This window comes from Rhododendron vialii, chromosome 4a (assembly GCF_030253575.1).
Source record: "Rhododendron vialii isolate Sample 1 chromosome 4a, ASM3025357v1".
Classification (NCBI taxonomy): Eukaryota; Viridiplantae; Streptophyta; class Magnoliopsida; order Ericales; family Ericaceae; genus Rhododendron; species Rhododendron vialii.
Window position 1 is genome coordinate 1,672,110 of NC_080560.1, and position 22,002 is coordinate 1,694,111.

At 40.6% G+C, this 22,002-nt stretch overlaps 1 protein-coding gene and 1 non-coding gene across 2 annotated transcripts in view; both read left to right on the plus strand.

The window, feature by feature from the left end:
- LOC131321818 (protein ENHANCED DOWNY MILDEW 2-like) overlaps window positions 1-21,667 on the plus strand; it is a 32,274-nt gene extending 10,607 nt beyond the window's left edge. The window contains exons 4-19 of the mRNA XM_058352769.1: window positions 6,405-6,458; window positions 6,723-6,859; window positions 7,589-7,685; window positions 7,791-7,889; window positions 8,972-9,219; window positions 9,321-9,410; window positions 9,488-10,012; window positions 10,171-10,318; window positions 10,528-10,629; window positions 12,959-13,051; window positions 13,503-13,544; window positions 16,895-17,005; window positions 18,926-18,997; window positions 19,096-19,214; window positions 19,294-19,357; window positions 19,692-21,667. Of these exons, the coding sequence (XP_058208752.1) occupies window positions 6,405-6,458; window positions 6,723-6,859; window positions 7,589-7,685; window positions 7,791-7,889; window positions 8,972-9,219; window positions 9,321-9,410; window positions 9,488-10,012; window positions 10,171-10,318; window positions 10,528-10,629; window positions 12,959-13,051; window positions 13,503-13,544; window positions 16,895-17,005; window positions 18,926-18,997; window positions 19,096-19,214; window positions 19,294-19,357; window positions 19,692-21,497 (3,807 nt within the window). The 3' untranslated portion in view covers window positions 21,498-21,667. The remainder of the gene's footprint in view (window positions 1-6,404; window positions 6,459-6,722; window positions 6,860-7,588; window positions 7,686-7,790; window positions 7,890-8,971; window positions 9,220-9,320; window positions 9,411-9,487; window positions 10,013-10,170; window positions 10,319-10,527; window positions 10,630-12,958; window positions 13,052-13,502; window positions 13,545-16,894; window positions 17,006-18,925; window positions 18,998-19,095; window positions 19,215-19,293; window positions 19,358-19,691) is intronic.
- Window positions 14,345-14,452, plus strand: LOC131324935 (small nucleolar RNA snoR100). Its single transcript, XR_009199518.1, has one exon. It is a non-coding gene; the product is annotated as a small nucleolar RNA snoR100 (small nucleolar RNA).
- Window positions 21,668-22,002: the final 335 nt, after the last annotated feature.

The following is a 22,002-nucleotide window of genomic DNA, read 5'->3' on the forward strand; positions in this document are numbered from 1 at the left end:
CAGCAGAGCTACATCTGGATGTCGGAAAAAATCCTTGAATCTCAGTTTCCTCCTGTATTGGTCTGCTCTACTGCAACTTGTATCATTGCCTCTAAATATTTTCGAGAGGCTTCTCCATGGGGACCACAGAGCGATCATAGTATAACTCTTCAATAGGAGATTCATAAGTGAATCGCTTTCGAGGCCTCTCGGATTGCCCATTCTGCCATTCATGAAATAAGGTGCGGGAGTTCTTTGCATCCGTAGAGGAGGCTCATCCATGATTGGGAATCGGAATGTAGGTACTTGACTGGATGCCCCTCCATTGATCTTGGCTTGCTTCATTGCATTCATGAATTCTTTGTTTGATTCTTCGGGCTTGTTCCGATCCGCTTGACATCATTGCCCTCTACTCCAAGTATTCTGAAGTATACTCCTCCTTTCGTGGTTCTTCACGTGCATTATTAACCGAGCTTGAGGGCAATGCGTCTTCCCCATTGATCACCATGACTTGTCCTATTGCTTCGGAGATTTTTAGATAATCCCCTCTTAGTTTTGAGTAGGGGGATACATTTTGAAAGGTTCTTCTTCCTCTTCCGCCCCATCTTATTAATAATAATGAAGGGGTAAGCAATCGGTCAAAGGTATCCCCCAAGTCGGAATTCTGGCAAACACCAAGAAGTCCCCATTCTTAACACAAAGAAACCGCCGGCTTTTAGAGAATCTTTCCTCTTCAATTATGCACGATTGACTGGGGTTTGTCTTGTCTTCCTTTCTTGGGAGTTAAACGATGAGTTGGGAAAGCTTCCTTAGGGTATGGCTTCTCTGGGCCGACTAAGGACACACCCAACCTAATGATCGGTAAAACGGGTCTCCTTTGATACAATCTCCTGTGCCGGGTGTATCCCGTATGGTTGTTTTCAAAAAGTAGTGAAATCAAAACAAAAAGCATTCTATGAACGAATTCCTTCATAACCTTCATAGATAGAGTAGAGATAAGTGGGAGTAAGCCTTTGGTATTCTGTTCTTATTGCTTAGTTCCTGTCTATCTCTATCTATCAAAATAGACCCTCTTTGAAGCGGAGAAAGATCAGTCCAGTATTTAGAACTATATTCGGAAAATTCACATACATAAAAAAGGGGTGAGGCTTGAGTCTACTTTCTATTAGAGTTTCGATTACAAAAGTCGAGTAGAAAGAATATTCACTACTCAATTCGAAGGTGATAGAGCATACGAGAAAGTGAGGGAACGACACAAAGAGACGGGATATCGGGAGTGCACCGCTCGGGGAGTGGTGTGCTCTCGTCCCGAGTCATTGTGCCCAAGACGGAAGCCGAGGTCTCTCGAGCATAGTCATTGAATCCTGTACTTCGACCCGGGGTAGGTTTGTCCATTCGATTGGCGATGGAGCTTTCCCCGTTACTTGTAGGAGTACATCTTTCCTTAGGCTTCATGGCAGTAATGGGACCTATGACCGATTGGGATGGAGAGCGGCTATGATGAACTAGAGAAGGGGAGGACCCGAACCTAGTGATCTCTGCTCGTACGTAGACCAAAGTGGTGATCCCTAAACACCAATGAGCATTCCATTCGACTTCTTTCAATTGGGGGGAACCGACAGAGCGGATAGCCTTTTAGATACATGATGACTGGAAAAGCTGGAAGCCTGGGTTGCTTAGAATCCCCAAACACTCCCATTCGCCAAACATGATCATTTAGATAGTAATGCCCCTAGCTTGCACCCATGGGAATCCAACTCCTTGCACCTGATTCTATTAGTCATTTTTGGCTGCTCTGCTCCCTTGGTCTCGAAGAGTCGAAGTGGCTGATGCTAGCCTTCTATCCGCCATTTCCTTATATTAGAACAAAAGATCCTTGCGGCAAGAGGATTTTATACCTTTTCTATGGGCCTTTCTTCTATCTTTCGCCCTACCACTGGTGCAATTCTCTCTGGAAAAGAGGAAATACGAAAATGGTTGAACTTCTTGTTCGTTCCCCTTCTCAAGTTCCGGAGGGTGGCTCTTCACTTGTTGTTCACTGTTATTTGGTATTGGCACTAACAATGGCACCGACTTTAACTTCGACTTAGTCCTCCGCTCGTGATCTTTACTTAGGAAGGAATTCACCATCTTGCCGAGAGAGCTAAGACTTGAAATCCTGCTTCTTACCTAAAGGAGAAAAGGCAGAAGAAGAAAGAGGAAGAAGCTGCAGCTATCATCTGCGTCTGAACGTCTGATAGAGAAAGAGCAGAGACTCAGAATAGCAACTCAAAGTAGGGTAGGAATACCAACTGCTACTAGGAGAGCTCACTTATCAGGCTAGGGAAGCTCAGGAAGCTCAAGAACTAGCCTCTGAACACCAGAGACTATAGAAAGACCGATACCGGGATAACTAGATAGGGCAACACTTAGACCAAGTCGGGAGGACTTACTCAAAGAAAGGAAAAGCAAAGCATCAACAACCTATTCTTGTACAAAAGCGTTTATCTACAAAGATAGGTTATAGGTTATCGTATCACATAGAGCAATCTAATCCCATAACAACCTATTTATGTAAAAACTTCTTTACTGCATATAAGAAGTTGCAAAGCAAAGCTGCTACTGGTCCCCGAACTTGTTGAAAGGGTCAAAAATAAGTAACTAATAGAAGTAGAAGCACCCTAGGAGCAGCTCTCATTTATTCTATTTGCTAGCCACTCTCCTGTATCAAAATCTGTAGTTTACCACCTTTACATTAAAGTCTCAATCAGAGTAACAGGTGAACAACGGACTTCTAACGGGTAAAGAAAAGAAAGACCTCTACACATCCACTCCTTTATGCCTTCTTTCCGAAGATTCATTCCTTTGGCATGGAACCTTCACCTAATCTTCAACCAGGGCAGGCATACCTTGTTTGATGGCTTAAGCATCCCTTCTCTTATAAATAGAAAGAAGACTGTTCGGATTTACTTGCTTGCCTGCCACTCCTCAATGACCTATGCACTTCCTTCTAGATCTGTTATACCAGGCGATTTAGCTACTTTCAACCCTGACAATGTTGAAACCTATCTTGTTACTGAGGCAAAAAGTGCCCTATCTGCCTTGTTGGTCTTACTGGCTTCTTCATTGTATCACCCCTACATAATACAACATGGGATCGTGGTTCTCAACCAGTGACATCTGCTTCGCCTATTCGAACAAATATGTCATCTATTCGCTGTCATTTTAGTAAGGGTACATGAAGTTCCATTGTCCTGCCAAAGGGAAGAAATCATTCTCACCTCGCTCATCCCCAACTCAAGGTACTGCTATGCCTGCAATGACTTCTTCCCCGGATCGGATGTTGCTAATCAGTAGCCAGACTTACCTAATTAGGAGAAGAAGGCCTAGGAGTACGGTCGATTCGTCTTGCCTTAGCCTGGCCACTCTATTTATGTTGGGCTTGGTGGATTTAGAAAGTGTTAAATCTCCTCCTCGCTTACTGGTCACAGCTAAGAGTTCTTTACTTTATGTTGATGTTATACCCTTCCCTCACTTGTTACTAGCAGCTCTTCCTTTACACCTGAGAACTGCCTATTCTTTTGTTGAGCTAACCATGAAAAGTCAAAGAGAGTATGGAAAGCATTCCCTTCAGGGACGAAGCCAAGACACACGCAAGCACATCCCCTCGAGAAAACAACTGATTGAACTACATCTACCACTTTGCCCACTGGAATCCTTGGAAGGTTAGAAAGGGGGTAAACAGTCTACCTTACTTACACCACTAGCCGGAATGGGATGCATTGAAACTGACTAAAGCCTAGGGGCGATAGCCCTCGCTTAGCCGGAAAGAGAGCGTCAGGGAAGCAGACTCAAAAGATAGGACGGAATCCTAAGCATTCACCCCCTCAAGGGGCCTCTCTAAAGCATTTCAACTAGACTTTCCAAAGGTTAAGCTAGTCCTCTATTCTAGTTCTCTCTAGGGCTATCTAGTAGCTAACTGCGAGTGTGTAACTGACTGCCTTCTTTACTCGACTTTTTACCTTCAAGCTCGCTTTCTTTCGTTAGCTTCCCCCCGCTTCAACATATCTGTTGTCTCATTCCCCGCTTGACATCTTTGTATCTCAATGGTGCTCTGCTCATTTTGGATCATTTTTTTTTTTTAGCATTAACTTAGAGATGACCTCCCGATAATAGGCCATCGGCTTTTGCTACGGGTTTTTCGGGGCAAATAATTGGCCCGGAGAGTCGTTTACCTCTAGCCACTGACCCACCACCCGTCCGATATTCGAAATTGGAGTTCTTGGGCGGATTGAAGAAGAGCGGCAACCGATAACAAGAACCGATGCACTTACGCTTGCTTCCAACTCGAAGGTATGATAGTAGGAAAAGACGGAAAATTCCTTCTTTTTACAAGATTTGATGCGATTTGATCGTGATTGCAACAGAACCAGCATAGCTCCACTGATTCCTATGATCAAACCGAAGACGACCTTCGGCTTTTTGGTAGACAGCCTTGGTCCCTTCCAGGGATGTTCTGCGCATAAACCTTGAGCTCCCGATTCCCGATGAAACCGTAGGCTGCTAATCCACCTTGCATTGATTGACGATGCCATCCTCCTTGCATTGCACACGAGATGTAGTGTAGCTTGACGTTTAAATGCTTGATTGGTGATCTTGATGAAATTTATCCTTTGATAGGAGCCTTCTTTCTATCCGGGCGCGGGATATGAGTCTCGCTCGTCCACTCCTCCAGACGAGAAAGATTCCGAATATAGAGGCAAACAAAGAGGGAAGAGTCCGGATTGGGGGCTTTATTTAGTTCCCGATCTTTTTTGTCAACTTGATCCTGAAAAGACTATTAGGGTCACATCTTTGATCTCGTTTTGGGCACACGACTTGTCGCAACTTTTGATCTGTTGTCGGTCATAGGAAGTATCTTGAGGCGGGATTTGTGCCCACTTCTCCACGGCTCAGTCCCAACCAAACCTTACTCAAGCCCAGTTGATAGTTCTTACTCGTTTTGGAATGTTTAAATTCACATGCGGTAAGAGTAGGAATGATGGATCGAGAAATGGGCTCGAGAATGATAATGGTGGTAGGGGTAACAATTATGCTTAATTGGCGAAATAAGATTCATAACACCGCCCCTAATTTATTTGCGAGCATACGATGAACGGTAATAGTTTCAGATCTCTTTTTCAAATTTGCAACTCCTTGTAACTGCATTAGGATTCCGGATGACATTGAAACTTTACTTTGACCCCTGTGGTTTGGCCCATTTGCGGTTTCACCATCTCACATGTGATTATCTACATATAACGTCCTAGACTTTGTTGCAACGATGTGCTTCATCGCTATTTTGATCCTATATCTGCTGTTTTGCTCTCTCCATTTAAACCACATCAAGCATAGTGCAATCAAAATCCATAGCTTCTGCCTTCTTCCCACTCTGGCCCTGTACCGCTCTTGAATATGATCTACCACCGTCGCTGGGAAACTTATGCCATGCGCCACCATAAAGGAACTGCAGCCCAAAGATCCCTGACCACTGGATAATGAGTAAACAGATGTGTCGCTCCTTCTCCATCTCTCAAGCGCTTGCAACACCTATTCGCAATAACCTTCCCATGGCAAATTAGATTATCTATGGTAAGAATCTTATCCTTAGCCACACACCAAATGAAGAAAGAAACCTTGTTTGGAGCCTGAAGACACCACATGGCTCTCCAAGGGAAGCATGTGCGTGTATTTGCAGCCAAAACTTGGTTAAAAGATTTCACCAGAAAAGACCTGTTTACCACCCAATTCCACTCAAATAGTCCTCCAGCAACCCCAAGTGCCGCACCTTATGTAATTTGCCTAGGAGATCTAGCTACTCCTTTGACTCTGAAGTTTTGAACTTCCTTGCGGAGAGTACTATCTCTGAACATCATCTCCACATCCATCTTGAGTAAATTCGCCACCACCGATCTCCTATCTGTTGCCAGCTACAATTCCCTAGTGACCACCTCTGTCAGGATTTTCGTTTACATGTGAGGCAATTGACCATGTTGCGTATAGCCGTATACTGGTTACGCGGGAAAATGTTCTAAGCAAGTTTTTTTATTTTTTTATTTTTAGATTTTAGTTTCTTCAAAAAGGATTATTTGGGTCGAACACATTGTATGTTTGCTTGTCCATTTTGTATTAGGAGGCTTACACCTCAACTGATAGAGAACATTAGTGAGTTTTGGTTGAAGCTCTATCATGTTGACTATTTGTGGCTCTCAGCCTTTTAAGTTTGCTATCATTTCCTTGTTATTCTTTGGCTTAGTTTTGTTTCTGAGTTGTTTGCTATGATTTCCTTACATTTTTCTTGCATTCATTTTTTTATTCTTCTTGAGGTATAGGTGTGGTTATGATTGTCCTTGTAACTATTTTCTTAATAAGTTCACCATTTTGATGAAGATTTATGCTTTCAACAGTTTTTAGTTACTTTTCTTGAGGAGAAGCCCCGGAAGAAGAAAGCTTTGGATGAGGTATACGGTTTTTCTCTCCTTATGTGTCTGTGAATAGGAAAGTGATCTATGTACAAACTTCTCTTACTGAATTCTACCTTTGATGAGTTGACAATACCATTTTATAAAATTTGACTTGTATTAACTCGAAATTGATGGACCACAAAAGGCCACACTATTCTTTATTTAAATTCTGAAGAGTAGTTTTTTAGTTTTTTTTTTTTCTTCACCCATTTGTTTATTGTTCATCGTTCTGTTGAATAAGTTTATTTTGGGTTTTCCCAGGACCTTGGGGCCACAGCAAACTTTATTGTTGATGATGAAATGATTGATGAATTGGAAGAATCTGATGGGTCTGATGAAGAAGATGACTTATTTGATTCGGTTTGTGCAATTTGTGATAATGGTGGAGACATATTGTGGTATGTATACTTTTCCATTTTGGTGAGTTTTCTTTTAGAGTCGGCGAATTCATTCCTTGCTTCCTCTGGGCATAAACTATTTTAGGGTAATCCATTTGCAATCGAAAGATGAGAAAAGTACCTTGAATGTGTTAAGTCTAGTTGTATTGGCTTAGTTTGAGGTGGGCTTCTTGGAGAGCTTGATATGCATTCTTTGGTCTCTTTCCTTGCAGCGTAAGTTTTTGGGCTTAGTGGTGCTTTAACATGATGAGGGGAGGTCTGGGGCTCAAGTGCCTTTGTTAGTTTGTTTGCAATTGTTCACCGTATACACTGCCACTCTGTGTATGGAGGTTCATGCTTGACAGGGTTGCAAGTAGGGTGAGGGCGCTGGAGTGCTTGAGATGCATTGTTTGGATCTTTAGGAGGTTTCCAGACTAGTGGTGCTCTTACAGACCTATTATTTGTAGATATCAGAATAAATATGGGATCAGAATAAAATACAATTGTGTGTTATGATGTAATGTGTGATTTTTGTTTGCTCTTTTTATGGTGTGCACTTTTTTAGTTAATATTGTTGGTTACAAATGAGAGCAATATAGTCTATGACCTGAATATTACTTGTATGATGTGTAAAATTGGGATAATTCTTATACACATCTATGATCGCATCGTTGTTGCCCTATATATCTTGTTTTGTGTGGTTTCCACTTTTGGCGCTTTCTTAAAAATATAAGTGATGGAATCATGCAGTTGTGAAGGGAGGTGCATGAGGTCGTTTCATGCCACTGTAGAAGCTGGTTCTGATTCTTCATGTGAATCTCTTGGCCTTACGAATGAACATGTGGAGGTATGCTATTTGTTCTTTGGTACTTTAAGCCGTTCTTGTTTGTTTGTATCCTTCTCCTTGTTTATGGTGTTTGGTAGGTATTACATTTTGAAACATTTTGTACAGGCCATCCAAAACTTTTTCTGTAAGAATTGTCAATATAAGCGGCACCAGTGCTTCTGCTGTGGGGAATTAGGTTCTTCTGATAAATCGTCGGGTGCCGAGGTATGAGGTCTTCTGAAAAGCCTGCAATACTATTCTCACGTTGATTATTCATTTTCCCTGCCTGATCATTGGGGAATGCTATTTGCTTAATGATACATGTAGGTTCATAATCTGAAGTTAATCAACAGCAGAATTTATCCACTTGGTATGTCTTAGAGCAACATTCAAAGGTGTCGTCTGGGATCGACCCTCCCTAACCACCCTATTTCTACTTGACTTGAGCACAGGCAGGTTTAGAGAAACATTCGAAGGTGTCGTCTGGGATCGACCCTCCCTAACCACCCTATTTCTACTTGACTTGAGCACAGGCAGGTTTAAAGGGATAGAATCCTGCTCAATAAGCGAATGAAATTTGAATAGATATTCTGATGTTGAAAATGAGATAATTACTCTGCATTCCAAAAGAGTAATAGATCACTTGAAATGCTTTGTGCAGCCATAGAGGATGATGCTTTGTTATATAATTCCCTCCCATTGTACTGCCTCCAATTCGACAAGGCCTTAGGTTTTCATGGCTACTCTGATACGCTAGCTTGATTTGCATTATGATGTCTAAAAGGCTTTGTGGGATAGTTTGGTCTGGCCCTTGGTAGTCTGCCCTGCATCAGATGTTTCCGTCCCCTGCATCCTTCTACTATCTTCTCCTCAGTGACTGTATAAGTTACTGAGATATTCCCTCGGATTCACTTTATTTCTCTAATTAACAAGTTTAATTTTCTTAGTTTGAAAGCTTTTATCATGTTTGTTTAGAACTTGAGAATTCACTTGCCCACTCGACACTGGTGTCATTTATTTATTACTAGCATCCTATTAAAAGAACTACGTTTTATTATCTATGGCATAATATTACCTCATTTTGTCTATGCAAGTTGGTTTCTGTCTATTCGTCTTGTTAAGGAATTGGAATTGCCTTCTTATTTATTTATTTGACGCTTATGTGATAACAAGTTGCTACAATTTCACAATTGAGGTAAATTTATGGCATATTAGCATGGTAACTTAGAGTTCTCCAAGGGATGTTCCGTTGTTTGGTGTATCTGCATCTGAAGTGTTCAAATTCTGTCCCTCCAAATTTTTTTTAGGTCTTTCCCTGTGTTTCTGCAACCTGTGGACGTTTTTACCATCCACGTTGTGTTGCAAAACTGCTCCACCGGGAAAGTGCAGCTGAAGTAAAAGAGCTTCAGAAGAAGATTTCTGATGGGGAATCATTTACATGTCCCATCCATAAATGCTTCAAATGCAAGCAGGGTGAAAATAAGATGGATCCTGATTTGCAATTTGCTGTCTGCAGACGTTGTCCTACGTCGTACCACAGAAAATGCTTGCCAAGGTACTGCTGAATTGTTTCCATGGTTCCTTTTTTCATTATTAAAGCAACCATGAAATTCTTATCTGGATTCTGATGGTCAATGCTTGGTTTGATGTGATCAGGAAGATTGCTTTTGAAGACGTGGACGCTGAGGGAATCATACAAAGGGCTTGGGAAGATCTTATTCCCAACCGTATTTTGATATACTGCTTGTAAGTGCCCTTGTATTTTCACTCATTTTTCTTATTTTCTCCTCGTGATTTTATGATGCTCTTTTTCCTTTTACCAGAGACCATGATATTGATGATGAACTTGGAACTCCTATTAGAATGCATATAAAATTTCCGGATGACGGACAAAAGAATAAAAAACAAGTATCAGAGAAGCTCCAAAAGAAAGAGGGAGTTGTGCAAAAAAAGTATCCTCTGGACTCAGCAGATGCTTGCAGAAAGAGCTCTCTTGGGAAAGTACAGAAAGGGGTGGATTTTCCTTCAATAAAAGCAGGGGATGGTTCTTCTAAAAAGAGAGCGGAAAGATTGACTTTGCCGGATCCGCCAAAGAAGCAGAAAGTGGGGGATGCATCTGTAAGGCCTTTGAACAGAAATGCCTCTGTCAAAGTCACCAAGTCCACTGATGAAAACAAGGTTTCCTTGGGGGATCAGCTGTACAATAATTTTTTCGGCAACGGTTCTGTGTCAGTCAAATCTAGGAAGGAGGATACACCCGACAGTGAACCTAAGCAAACCCTGACTGATAAGCCTCTTGCAAAGGAAAAGGGTGTCTCACTACCCCTCGATGATGCTTCAAAACAAAGGTAAGAAACATTTCTTTTCATCACCTCATTGCTACATCCTGTTCGCGGTCTTTCTGTTTTTAACAATTTAAGTAGAAACTATAACCTTGTCCCCTGCAGTAGCAATAGGAGGTTGATTTTTTTATTCTTATGTCTCATGTTTTTTTTGGTCATTGCAGAATATTGGCGTTGGTGAAAGATGCTGGATCTTCGATAACACTGGAAAAGATCATAGAAAATCACAAATTGCCAACAACCTATGGCTACTCATCAAGAAATGTTGTGGATAAGTCCCTTACCTTGGGAAAGGTGGAGGTTTCTATTGAGGTATACACTTCTAATTTCTTTTTGTATACTGTAGTAGCTATAATGGCAGCAACTTCTCTCAGCATTTTTAATACATCGAATTCAGAACCGAAAGTCAAATGTTTGGTTTTGTTTTGTCAGTTTGTTTCATTCAGCTCCTTTATGGAAGATGGAATTTTCCTAGATCAGTGGTGTCAATGAAATTACTTGGGTCAAAAATTCCTGTGCAGGCTATTTCTGCAGCTTTGAAAGAGCTAGAAGAAGGTTGCAGTGTTGAAGATGCAAAAACCGTGTGTGAACCTGAGCTTTTGAACCAGATAGTTAAGTGGAAGGTGATAGCCGATTCACCATATATGTTCTACTTTTGTGAGGTCTTATGCTTGTTTACTGTTTTAAGTATTGAACAAAGAACTGTCTAATTGTCTTCTCATTTACTATTTAGCCTGCTTATTGTTCGTGTTTTCACTTGGATGAATTCGATATTTGGTTTAGATGGAACACGTCTGAGCTTAGAAGATCATCAATTTTGTATAGGTGGCTAACATGACATTTATTGTTTTGGATCTGCATGTCTACGATCACGCCCGGGGACATCCCAATTGTTCTTTATTTGTGTACCTTTTTTTCCAATCTCTGGCTAGGACACTTATGTCTGGATTTCCAAACACGAATGAAAATTGGAAGGGCCAAAACCCAAGTTTACAAAACCAGTAAATGAGGGCTCTAAAGACTCAAAACTTAAAATAGGAAATGCAGTAGAGATTGGGAAAGCAAATTGCCCCATTTTTCTTGAATAAGGACTCTAGCCTAGTCTTTGAAAGCACACACAGACATACAATCACACACAATTGCAGACCCACTGTCAACTACCAGAGTAGTACTGACTTCTGCAGAAGGAGGAGGAGGGGATGGGGAAATGAGGGAAGAGAGGGTTTGAGGGGTGTCTGAAGGGAACGGACGTCATGCTTCTACAATTCTTTGAGCAGCTGAGTACGATCTGGAAAAATGTTGGAAGTCCTCTCTTGGATCACTCCGACTGTCTTTGCTTTGGGTCTCTAGATTCAACTCCTCTGTCACGGTCCCCAATGAGTTTTCTTTCCAATTATTGCTCTCATTCTTCTACCTATCTCTCTCCACTCATTATCCCAAAAACCTCCCTCAAAACTTTAAACCAAACAAAGCCTCCATTATTTGTGTTCAACTCTGCCCATCACCGTTACCACTTTTTTCTTTAGAGTTTTTGACTCTTCCAGTCACAACCACTTGTACTGTCTTTCATGGTCAAATCTGCCATGTGAGGCCTTGTTGTTACTATAATAAATTTAAAAATGTAGATCCTGCATCAGTTAGTGAGAACGGGAAGGAATTAACATAGGAAAAGAAAAAACAGCAAACATTAAATACGGAAGGAGAGAGAAAGGAAGAGTTAGATTATTTTAATGAGCGATGAGTCGTATGACATTTTCTGGATATTAAGTTTGGTTTGTTTTTTTTTTAACCTCCAGAAAATGCCCATAAAAAAATGAATTTTTGTGTTTCTATGGTGTCAGTTTGTGCAGCTTTTTAAAGCCATGTCAACGTGTCGGTGTCTTGTTGTATCTGTGTGGTGTGTGGCGTGTCACTCATAGTAGCTGCCTCATCTGTTGTTGCACATTCCTCCCTTGTCACTCTTGTTTAAATTCTTGTGGTTCAGTCACAAGGTGTTGGGGCAAGGTGGTTAATAAAGCACTCACCAATGACAAATGATTAATGTGCTTCGGCTTGTAGCCTACGCTCACATTGCAAGACACTAAGTATATTTTATTGTGGACGGATAGTTTGCAAAAGGCACTCAAATGTCTCTCACCACCTGTACCCTGAAAACATACCGTTGCTGTGGGATACCCAACTATTTATGTGAGAACTCACTCTATTTGCTTGCTGACTACCAGACTCTCTCCCCCTCTCTCTAAGACTTCTATCTGTTCTCCATGGTTTGAAACTGGAAATTGAAGTCCCTATTTATGTTTGGAGGTCTAGGGGGTAAACTGTAAATAGAGAAACCTTAGGGGGCTGACAGTTATTGGGCCGTTCATCATTCAAACTTCAGACTTCCATTGTGAAATCGTCCTGGCTGGGATTTTGCACTGTCCAAGTCAAGGAGTTCTATGATTTACAGCATGCGTGGTTTGTTAGCATCTCTTTTTGGAACTCCCCGCATAATAGTGCTTTTGATATGCATGGCGATGCCGGAAGCCCTATTGCAAAACTTATGGAAGGGAAAATATATGAGTGGTGGAGAGGTTGCGTGTTGCTTTGGAATAGTTCCTTGAGGCAATTCTTGAAGGGGTAATGAGATTTGTTTTCCATATTGTGTTGGTTATTGTCATTGTGTTCATATTCAGCTTCAGCCCCATCCATCTTTTGGCTATTAGATTTTGTCCTTTGTATTGTACTTAATAGTTTATATGGGTATTGTTACGTTGATACCTTTATATTCTAGGTATTAATATTGTCAATTTATTTTGGGAGATAGAGCAATGCTTATTTAATTGCAGTATTGCCCATGCCTTGTCTTTTAGCTGTACCATGTACTAGAAGTTTAGTATTTATTGTGTCTTTTCCATTGACATTTGATATTCTACATTTCTTTGTGGTTTTCATTGATTCATACTGCTGTAGAACAAGCTAGGAGGGTACCTGTCCCCATTTCTCAATGGTGCACGCTATACATCTCTTGGACGCCATTTTACAAAAGTGGACAAGCTGAAAGAGGTGAGTCAAATATCTACCATCATATTTGTTTATTTATCCAAGCTGATAGGAAGAATCAAACTCGTATTTGTTAGGAAGAATCAAACTCGTAATTTCTGAACACCCTTCTACAAATTCCTGGAGTCGACCCTTAAGGCCGGGTTGATGATTTTATTTTCCTCTTATGTCATTACATTTAAAGTCGATCCTTATTGTCCAATTAGTCAGAAGACCTCCAAATGTTAGTGAGACAATTCTGCAATCTCAATTTCAAGAATGCATCTTTTTTTTTTTTGGGCATGGTCATTTGGCACTGGAAACAAGGTACATAGATTGGTTTAAAGCCCATTATCATCAGATCATGAGAGAATGCTTGATTTTCTACAGGGTAGTTGCTTATTTTTAATCTCATGCTTAGATTCTGCTCTCTGTGGTATAAGCTCCCAAGCTAATGCTAATTCTCAATGTGCAGATAGTTGATTTGCTCCACTATTATGTGCAAGATGGGGATATGGTAAGTATCTGGATCTACATTTTTTCCAATTGTCAGATGCTTTGTTGTCTTGATACGTGATGTCACCATAATTGTTTGTGCATGGAGTATCTTTGGGCGTGCTTTAATAGGATGTGGGACATGAATAATGATGTTTTATGCTTAGTGACCTGGATAACTGAGTCTCCAAGAATGTGTCCTCTTTTTTTGAGATGCATTATGTTCTTTTTTCCTTATACTAGTGTTTTGGTGGGGCTGTACTTGTGCTTTCAGTTGTTGGAGCCAAGGTTGTCATTAGCTTTCCTTACACAGCCGTACCGGATTTCTGACCAAAACCGGTATTTTAAACTCCATGTTTCTTTCCATCTCGGTATCCGGCCGATCTTGGCCTGTCCGCCGTACCAGAGGTTTCCTGGTCATACTGGGTTGTTCCTCCAGTTACGGCTCACTTTACCCTGAGCGAAGAAAGTAAACAAAGACAGAATAAAGTTAACAGAAAAAAAGGGAAGGGGGGGGGTGGTGAATGATATAACAATTCCTAGACATCTATTAGGGTTTGCATCAATTTTTTTTTATAATTGGTGTCATATCCATTTTCGGCACAAGTGGAAAGTTGTTTAGATGTGTGTGTCTGAAGAATTTGTTATCTAGATTCTGGAATAGCGGGCTGTGTGCGTATGGAATGTCCTGATTAGAAGCCGTGTGGATGTGATAGAATGGATATCTATATTATAAAACATAACAGTTTTTGTCTTCCCATACAAACCCAACACCCTCTACAACCATCGGATTGAATTTTCAATAGATCATATCCGTCCGATCGATGAAGGAAGCATGGTAATGTGCACTTAAAATGAATTGGGTCTCTAGGCCTTCCCTCTCTGATGCCATTTGGCTTTGATTTAGGGGCATGGTTCCGTAGCAAAACAGGTATAGGGGGGCCACTGTTTCAGTGGTATTCTGAGAGCAGCCACTTTGTGCATATTGCCAAAGGTTAGGTTTGTCTCCAATCCTCCCCCGCCCATGCCCCCAATGACTGGGGACTATATGGGTTCTTCTGTTGTTGTTGTATATCCGTCTGATCGAGAGCATACTTCCTAATATAAACCTCCTGACTATATGACTGGTAAATTCTTTCAATTGACTGCCTTTAGGTTGTTTCCTTAAAAAGCTTGATTATCTTTTTGAACTTATATCAACTCAATAATTGATTTCTGTCTAAAGTTGATTTCCTTACATTCAATTGATTTCTGTCTAAAGTTGATTATCTTGTTGGCTCCAATTTATGTGATTTCGATGATCATTGGTAGTGTCGTACACTACCAATGAAAATAGCTATAACTAATAGCATACAATAGATTAAGTAGGCTGGCTGAGTAAGTTGAATGAGTTTCAATCTCTTGGTATGCATTTGCATTGATGTAACCAAAGGAGTTCTTGTTTATTGTTAGGAAAATCAATCTGGTAGTGGGTGGTGGGTGGCTGACGGGTCGGCTGAGGTGGCGGAGACAGGTTCTTAGGGGTAGGTTTTTTTTTAGGTTTGGGCTCTTGGCCCATTAGGTGTTTGTGTTTGGGCTTTGTCCCATTGGGTGTCTTGTTGGCCTCTTGCTAACCGGGCTTTTCTTTTTTTTTTAAATGTGAGGTGAGGTGTACCTTCTGTGCATGTTGATCCCTGGTGTATCACTACAGGGTTTCTGTTTTGTATCATTTTTTAATTGTATGGAAACCTTTTGTTGCTGATAAAAAAAAATCTCGGAACCAAATGTGAATTCCTTTAAACATGTTGGGAAAAAATACATCAGTAAAATTTCACTAATCTGGTAAAGGATAAAAAATTACAGAAATATCACTAGAGTTTAACGGTCTCTGATAAACAGAGATGAAACGCATAACAAACATATTCTGTGAACCTCCTCAACGCTGATCCTGAAACGCTATAACAGATAGAATTATGAATTAACAGTAAATTGAAACTGACATTGATAAACAAATCAATTGAGGCTCTTGTTTCACATGATGTCCTTAAAATAGATTTGTCGCCTTCTGGTGGTGGTGGAGGTATCAACTGGCTTCTATCTCCCAGGATACAACTGTTGCACATAATCCAACGCACGCTTCACTTTGAGGCTGTCTGGCGAACTAATGGGTGTTAGTGGTCTCTCTCTGTCACTAGAAGAATGAAGTTGGAAGTGAAGCCATTCGATCAGAACAGGAAACAAACGGATACAAGAAGAATCTTGAATTTTGGAGTGTGGAGGTGTGTTGATCGTTATCTGGTTGTCTCGAATTCAGAATTCAAGAGGCCAATTTATTATCAGATGGAGGCTTTGCAGCTTCTTGGAAAATCATTTCTGGAAACCTTCGGCATCTGAACTTCAACTCTTCAATACAGTAGTGGTGTAAAGAAAACGCTAAAGAGTCTACGACTCTTCAGCTCTTGGTCCTTCCAGAATATTGTGGGAGCCCAATAAGCACAGCCCAATAGCTCAAGTCCAAACCATTTAAGGTTTTGAGAAGTAAAAAGAAATAATGCAAGGGCTCAAGCCAAGCCCAAACCATGGCCCATGGTCCTGGCCCAATCCGGCGCAGCGGTGGGGCATATGCGTGGTAAATGGGGCAAGACTATTGGCCCTCCCTCCTCTGGAAACTTGGGTACCCCTTTGGGGCAGTCGGATAAGATCAATGTCTATATCTTTAAGCAATTTGGGATAGAGGTGACTCTACACCTTCTCCACCATGCCTTCCTCATTCACCTCTTACTGATTTTGTTCATCTTTCTCCAAGGTTTAAACCCCTTGCATATTAGTCCCTTTTTTACGGTCTATTATTCCATTTTGGGTTGTCCCTTGATAAGTGTGCATTTCGAAAAAGTTTGTGGATAAAAGTTAGTACATTTCCCATTTCACACTTCTGAGTAGATTCCATTTTGTAAACTTAGTAGGTAAAAGTGTAATGATGATGTCTCCATAAAGGGCAATTATAGAAAGTTACAATTCTTAAAGTGTAATGATGATGATGTCTCCATAAAAAGTTGGATTTGCGAAGTTGGACACTTAAAAAAGGGATGGGGGGTACTATCTAAACCCACTTGGACCCACATTGCAAAAGGTGTCTGGTCCCACTTTTATTTTAGCTTAAATTTGCTGAAAACTCTAGTGAACAAACAAAGAGAGTAATGCAACAATCAAGGGATACTGGGGTGGGGATGTTCCAATAAACATCAGAGGTGCTGCAGCAGGATAAAATCTCCTTAAATTATTTCAATCCAAAGTGTGGATGATGCTCGAGTAAATTAAGTTGTTTTCTAGTTACTGTCGGTTTGTGATCTTCCTATTCGAAGTATCTAACTGTCTTACTGATCCTCTGCACAGATGGTTGACTTCTGTTGTGGATCAAATGATTTCAGTTTGCTTATGAAGGATAAGCTTGACAAGATGGGGACAAGGTGCTCGTACAAAAACTACGATCTTGTTCAAGCAAAGGTAAACTGCACTTTCATGATTACAAATTTTAGTTCAGTGGTTACCGGTCCTACAAATGATGCTCCCTAGTTCTTTTTTCCACCTTTACTGTTTTCTTTTCTTTTCTATTTTCTTTATGTTTTGTGTTTTATCAATTTTACACTTGTTGATGCCATTATGCGTTTTCAAAACATGCGTACAACGGTACAATGCAGGCTTGGTAGCAAACCTATCCTACTAAACCCTGTCTGCACTTGTTTTTCCAAAAGAACCTTAAATTCACGAAAGTATGGTAATTCATTGACAATCTCTTGCTTTGTGAATCTGATTTAGTGTGTATATGGATCAGATTCATCGTATGTAAAATGTGCAGAATTGTCTAGGGAAGAGTTTCCTGCATGGCACAAGTTTTTATTGATCCGGGGTTTGTTGGTTTGAGTTCATATGTTGGACGGCGTTCCTATAGTCTTTATAATTGTGAAAGATCAATGATTATCGTACTGTGTTGTGTACGTGGATGAATTGGTGCCCATAATTTGTTTAATGGTTGATTTTTCCAACTGATTATTAGAAGTCATGCTGTTGGAGAGCGTGGTAAGTGGTAGCTATTTATATCCTCAAGCCGCCTTTTGTATTTGGCTGGGTGGCCCTCCTTAAGTGGGCCGCAGACATGCAGGTATTGTAATTGCTGGTTTAGCGGTGAGTTTGAAATGCATGATCAATTTACAGCGTGAAATACATAGTGAACAGTTAACACCTTAAATCCTCATCATAACTCAAGATAGACAATTGTCTAGTCCTCTAGGGGATGCCATTAGATAATTAAATGCAGAAAGTAGCAGTTGCTGTGATAATATAATATTTGGTTGGTAAGAATGTCTATTGACTAATAATTCCAATTCCTGACCACTTGAGGTATTTTATCATGACCTTGTTAAATCTTCCTCGGTTAAAGTCAAATCAGCAGTTCTGATAAGCTTGTTTTGATGACTTGCTCATTGTTCAATCATTATCTGTGAAGTTGAATAAGTGACTCCTAGTACACAACATGTCATGTCTGGTGTAGTGCTGATGTGTCAGGGTATCAGCTTGTTTAACTTTAGAGTTATTTCGCCTTTGCTTAACTGTTCATTTCACTAATCTGCATTTGCTGTTATGTTTGGACTACATTTGCTGTTCTGTTTTAACTACCTTATGTTTTTTATTCAATCAATGGTTCTGAATGGCTTGTTTTGATGTCTTACTCACCGTTCGGCCATTATCTGTGAAGTTGCATAAGTGACTCTTAGTTAAATTTGCCATTTTGTAGCTTCTCAAATTTCAATTCCATGTATCTCTATAATTAAACTGTTCTCTATGTGTGCTTAATTAATAAGTTCTCATAAAAATTTTCACGTGTTCGGGTGAATTCACGGTTCGATTCCTTGTTGATCATGCAAAGATGCATAAACTAGTCAAGTATTGTAGAATAGTCAAGTATTGTAGGATTTTAGCTCATATTCTTAAATGAAGTATGATGACTGCATATATTATTGTTATGAGGTTGTAACTCGTGCTCTGGCCTCATATGTTCTTATCCCATTTCATCATCATACAAACAAAAACTGTGCCTCATATGTGCTTGATTAATAAGTTTCCATTTGTTTCCGGCTTGCATTTAGATGGTAACAATCACTGGTTGTGCTTATATTTGGAAATCTACTCTTACATAGAACCATTGATTCGTTGTATGTTTACTTAACGGGGCTGACAGGGCTGTATCATTTCATACTTAAAAGGGCTGACAGGGCTGTATCATTTCATACTTGAGTGGATTTGTTTAGTGTTGAAAATCCTTGTTATATGTTTAAGATGGCTTCACTAGAGTAGGACAGGATAAGTAATGTTTTTAGATTCTCTCTCTCTCTCTCATTTTGGAGCTTGTTGATTCTTTTTGGGCAGAATAATTTTAACTTCGAGAAGAGGGATTGGATGACTGTTAAAACGGACGAATTGCCAACAGGGTCCAAATTGGTAAGAGTAATTTTTTTTCATCTACCATGCGGGAATTTTGAAGTCCTACAGCTATAAACAATCACCTGAATGAATTGTTATCCTTTTGTCCCGAGTAGATCATGGGGCTAAATCCTCCTTTTGGCAAAAATGCTAAAGATGCAAATAAGTTCATCGACAAGGCACTCAAGTTTAAGCCGAAGCTCCTTATCTTAATTGCTCCTCCACAAACAGAAAGGTAGTTGCTCTCTCTCCCCGTATTTTACATATACATGGATTTGCATCTGATTTTTCCCCATTCCTCTGCCCTTTACCAGGTTGGATAGAAAGGATCCTCCGTATGATCTGATCTGGGAAGACGATGAGATGCTTGTTGGCAAGGTAAATAATCACTCCTCCTTTTTCTATTTTAGGGGATCCAACTTAAGTATTAGAAAATTTATCAACTTCCACTTCTGATATTACCCTTTATCTGTCTAGTATTAAGTTAGAAAAAAGAAGGATAAAACTATAATGTTGCCAAAATGTCCAGTTGCCGCTTGAAAGTGGACATTCTTTTATGCGGCTAACAAAATTGTAAAAATGGGCTGACAAAGAGGGAGGGAGGGAGGAAGAAAGATGTTTTGTATAGACCGGTTGTGGCTGAACTTGAGTTATACATTTACAATGGATGTTTTTCTTTGGTAGCTTATTCTTTGTTCTTTTGTTTCTCCAGTCATTTTATTTGCCTGGATCTGTTGATGTGAATGACAACCAACTGGATGATTGGAATTCGACTACATCGCTACTCAACCTCTGGAGTCGCCCTGATTGGACTGCAAAACACAAGGCGATTGCTCAACGGCACGGACACTTATCCAGATTACAAGAACGTACAAATTCAAAAACTCAGCACGAAACGCTGGTTTCTGATAAAGCAATGGAAGCCCATGATCTAGATGGTGAAATTCCTATGTCGATTGAGGATCATCCTGTTCAGAATGATGCAACAGAAGCACTTGTTTTGGAAAGTCCCAAAGAAGGCTTCCCTTTTGATAACGAGGAGAGAGAAGTTTGCAACCACGGTAATAGTGGCCGTGGGAAAAATCGTTCTAACGAGGATTCAAAGAAGAGAACACGTGTTACAAATTCAGAAACTCAGCACAAAACGCTGGTTTCACATAAAGCAGTTGGAGCCCATGATCTAAATGGTCAAGTTCCTATGTCGATGGATGGTCATCCTGTTCAGAATGATGCGAGAGAAGCACGTGTTTTGGAAAGTCACAAAGAAGGCTTCCCTTTTGATAAAGAGAAGAGAGAAGTTCACGAGAAGCACAGTAATATTAGCCACAGGAAAAATCATTCTAATGAGATTCACGAGCACAGTAATAGTAGCCGCAGGAGAAATCATTCTAATGAGGAGGTTCGTGAGCACAGTAATAGTAGCCACAGGAAACATCGTTCTAATGAGGAGGTTCGCGAGCACAGTAATAGTAGCCACAGGAAAAATCATTCTAAGGAGGAGGTTCATGAGCATAGTAATAGTAGAGACAGGAAAAGCCGTTCTAATGAGGATTCAAAGAAAAGCCGAGGTGATAAACGCAAGAGTGGGAGAGAATCAAGTGAAACGTCACCAGCATTCAAAGATAGAGGACTAAGTCAAGAGAGAGGACAAAGTCCTCTTAGTGAGACATTCGATAAACTTCCTCGCCTATCCCCTCCCATTGTTAGTCATGGAAGATCGCTAGCAGATGGTCGTTCGTCAGAACCTCCAGAATTTGGGCACTTTCTAACTGGATATGGAGAGAATCGGGTAGATGACATTGATAGGGGGTACAGCTTGAGCCGCGAGGAACATGTTCCAGGTGCGACCCGCCGATGGCCAAGCGGCGCTAGTCCCATTCGCAGTCGTGATCTTGATTATGGTAGTGGTCTTGGTCGTGTTCTTGATTATGGGGTCAGGAATCTGGCGGAAACTGAGGAACATGTTCCAGGTGGGGCCCGCGAATGGCCAATCGGCGCTAGTACCAATCCCAGTCGTGGTCTTGATTATGGGGTTGGGAATCTGGTGGCACAGTTTCCAGGTTATCACAGAGATACCACAGATAATCATGGCCATCGGTCTTACAGCAGGGAGTTTGAACAGAACTATGCAACTGGTTTGGCAATTCCATCCGACATCCGACTTTATGGGCAGCAACAACAATATCATGATACTATCAGTGGTCAAAGAAGCAGCGGATATTTGCGAGGTGGGGATCCTGGGTTTTCGTCGCATTATGGTCATCAGAATCCCGCCATGGGCTCCTCTTACGACCGGATGAGCACTTCTGCAATGGATAAATACAATTTCCAACTCAATGAACTGAACCACGCGAGGGTTAACCCTTTGGCAGCTGTGCCACCGCATCATACAGCAGGTAGAAACGGGATCCCTGATCTACGTGCTCCACCGCCTGGATACCGGGTAGACTCTATGAACTTTGCTCAGGCTCCGTATCTCTCTTATTCTCAGCACAGCTCATCAGGCTGGCTTAATTGACTAGGTAGTTCGGCAATTTTCATTTATGAGTCTTCGCTTGGAAAATGGAAGGTAAAAGTATGCGAACATGTAAAATATCAATGGTGCAAGTTTTTATCTTATGAGCTTGTTTCAGTTTGAATAGAAATGATGTTTTTGTTATGTTCAATTTCATGTGGTCATTGCTACTACTGCCAAATTTTAGAAGTGTTCAATTTCCAGACACAATATTGTTATTGTGTCAAATGGTGCCAGCATTTGAGTAACTACCTTTTTGAGAAATGACCTAATGATTTATCAGAATACTGCTCTTGACAACACTGAAGCAGACAGAAGACTTTGCAGAATAATACTCGTATTTTTGTGGTTTGAAAATTTGTAAATAAATACAATTTATTAGGTAGAAGTGGTATTAAAGGTATGGATTTCAGTTTTGTGAAGGCATATATCGTGATTTCTATTAAAAGGAAATATTGTACAACCCTAGGGTTTGTTACTGCTATTATGTATCATTTTTCTTTTTTGA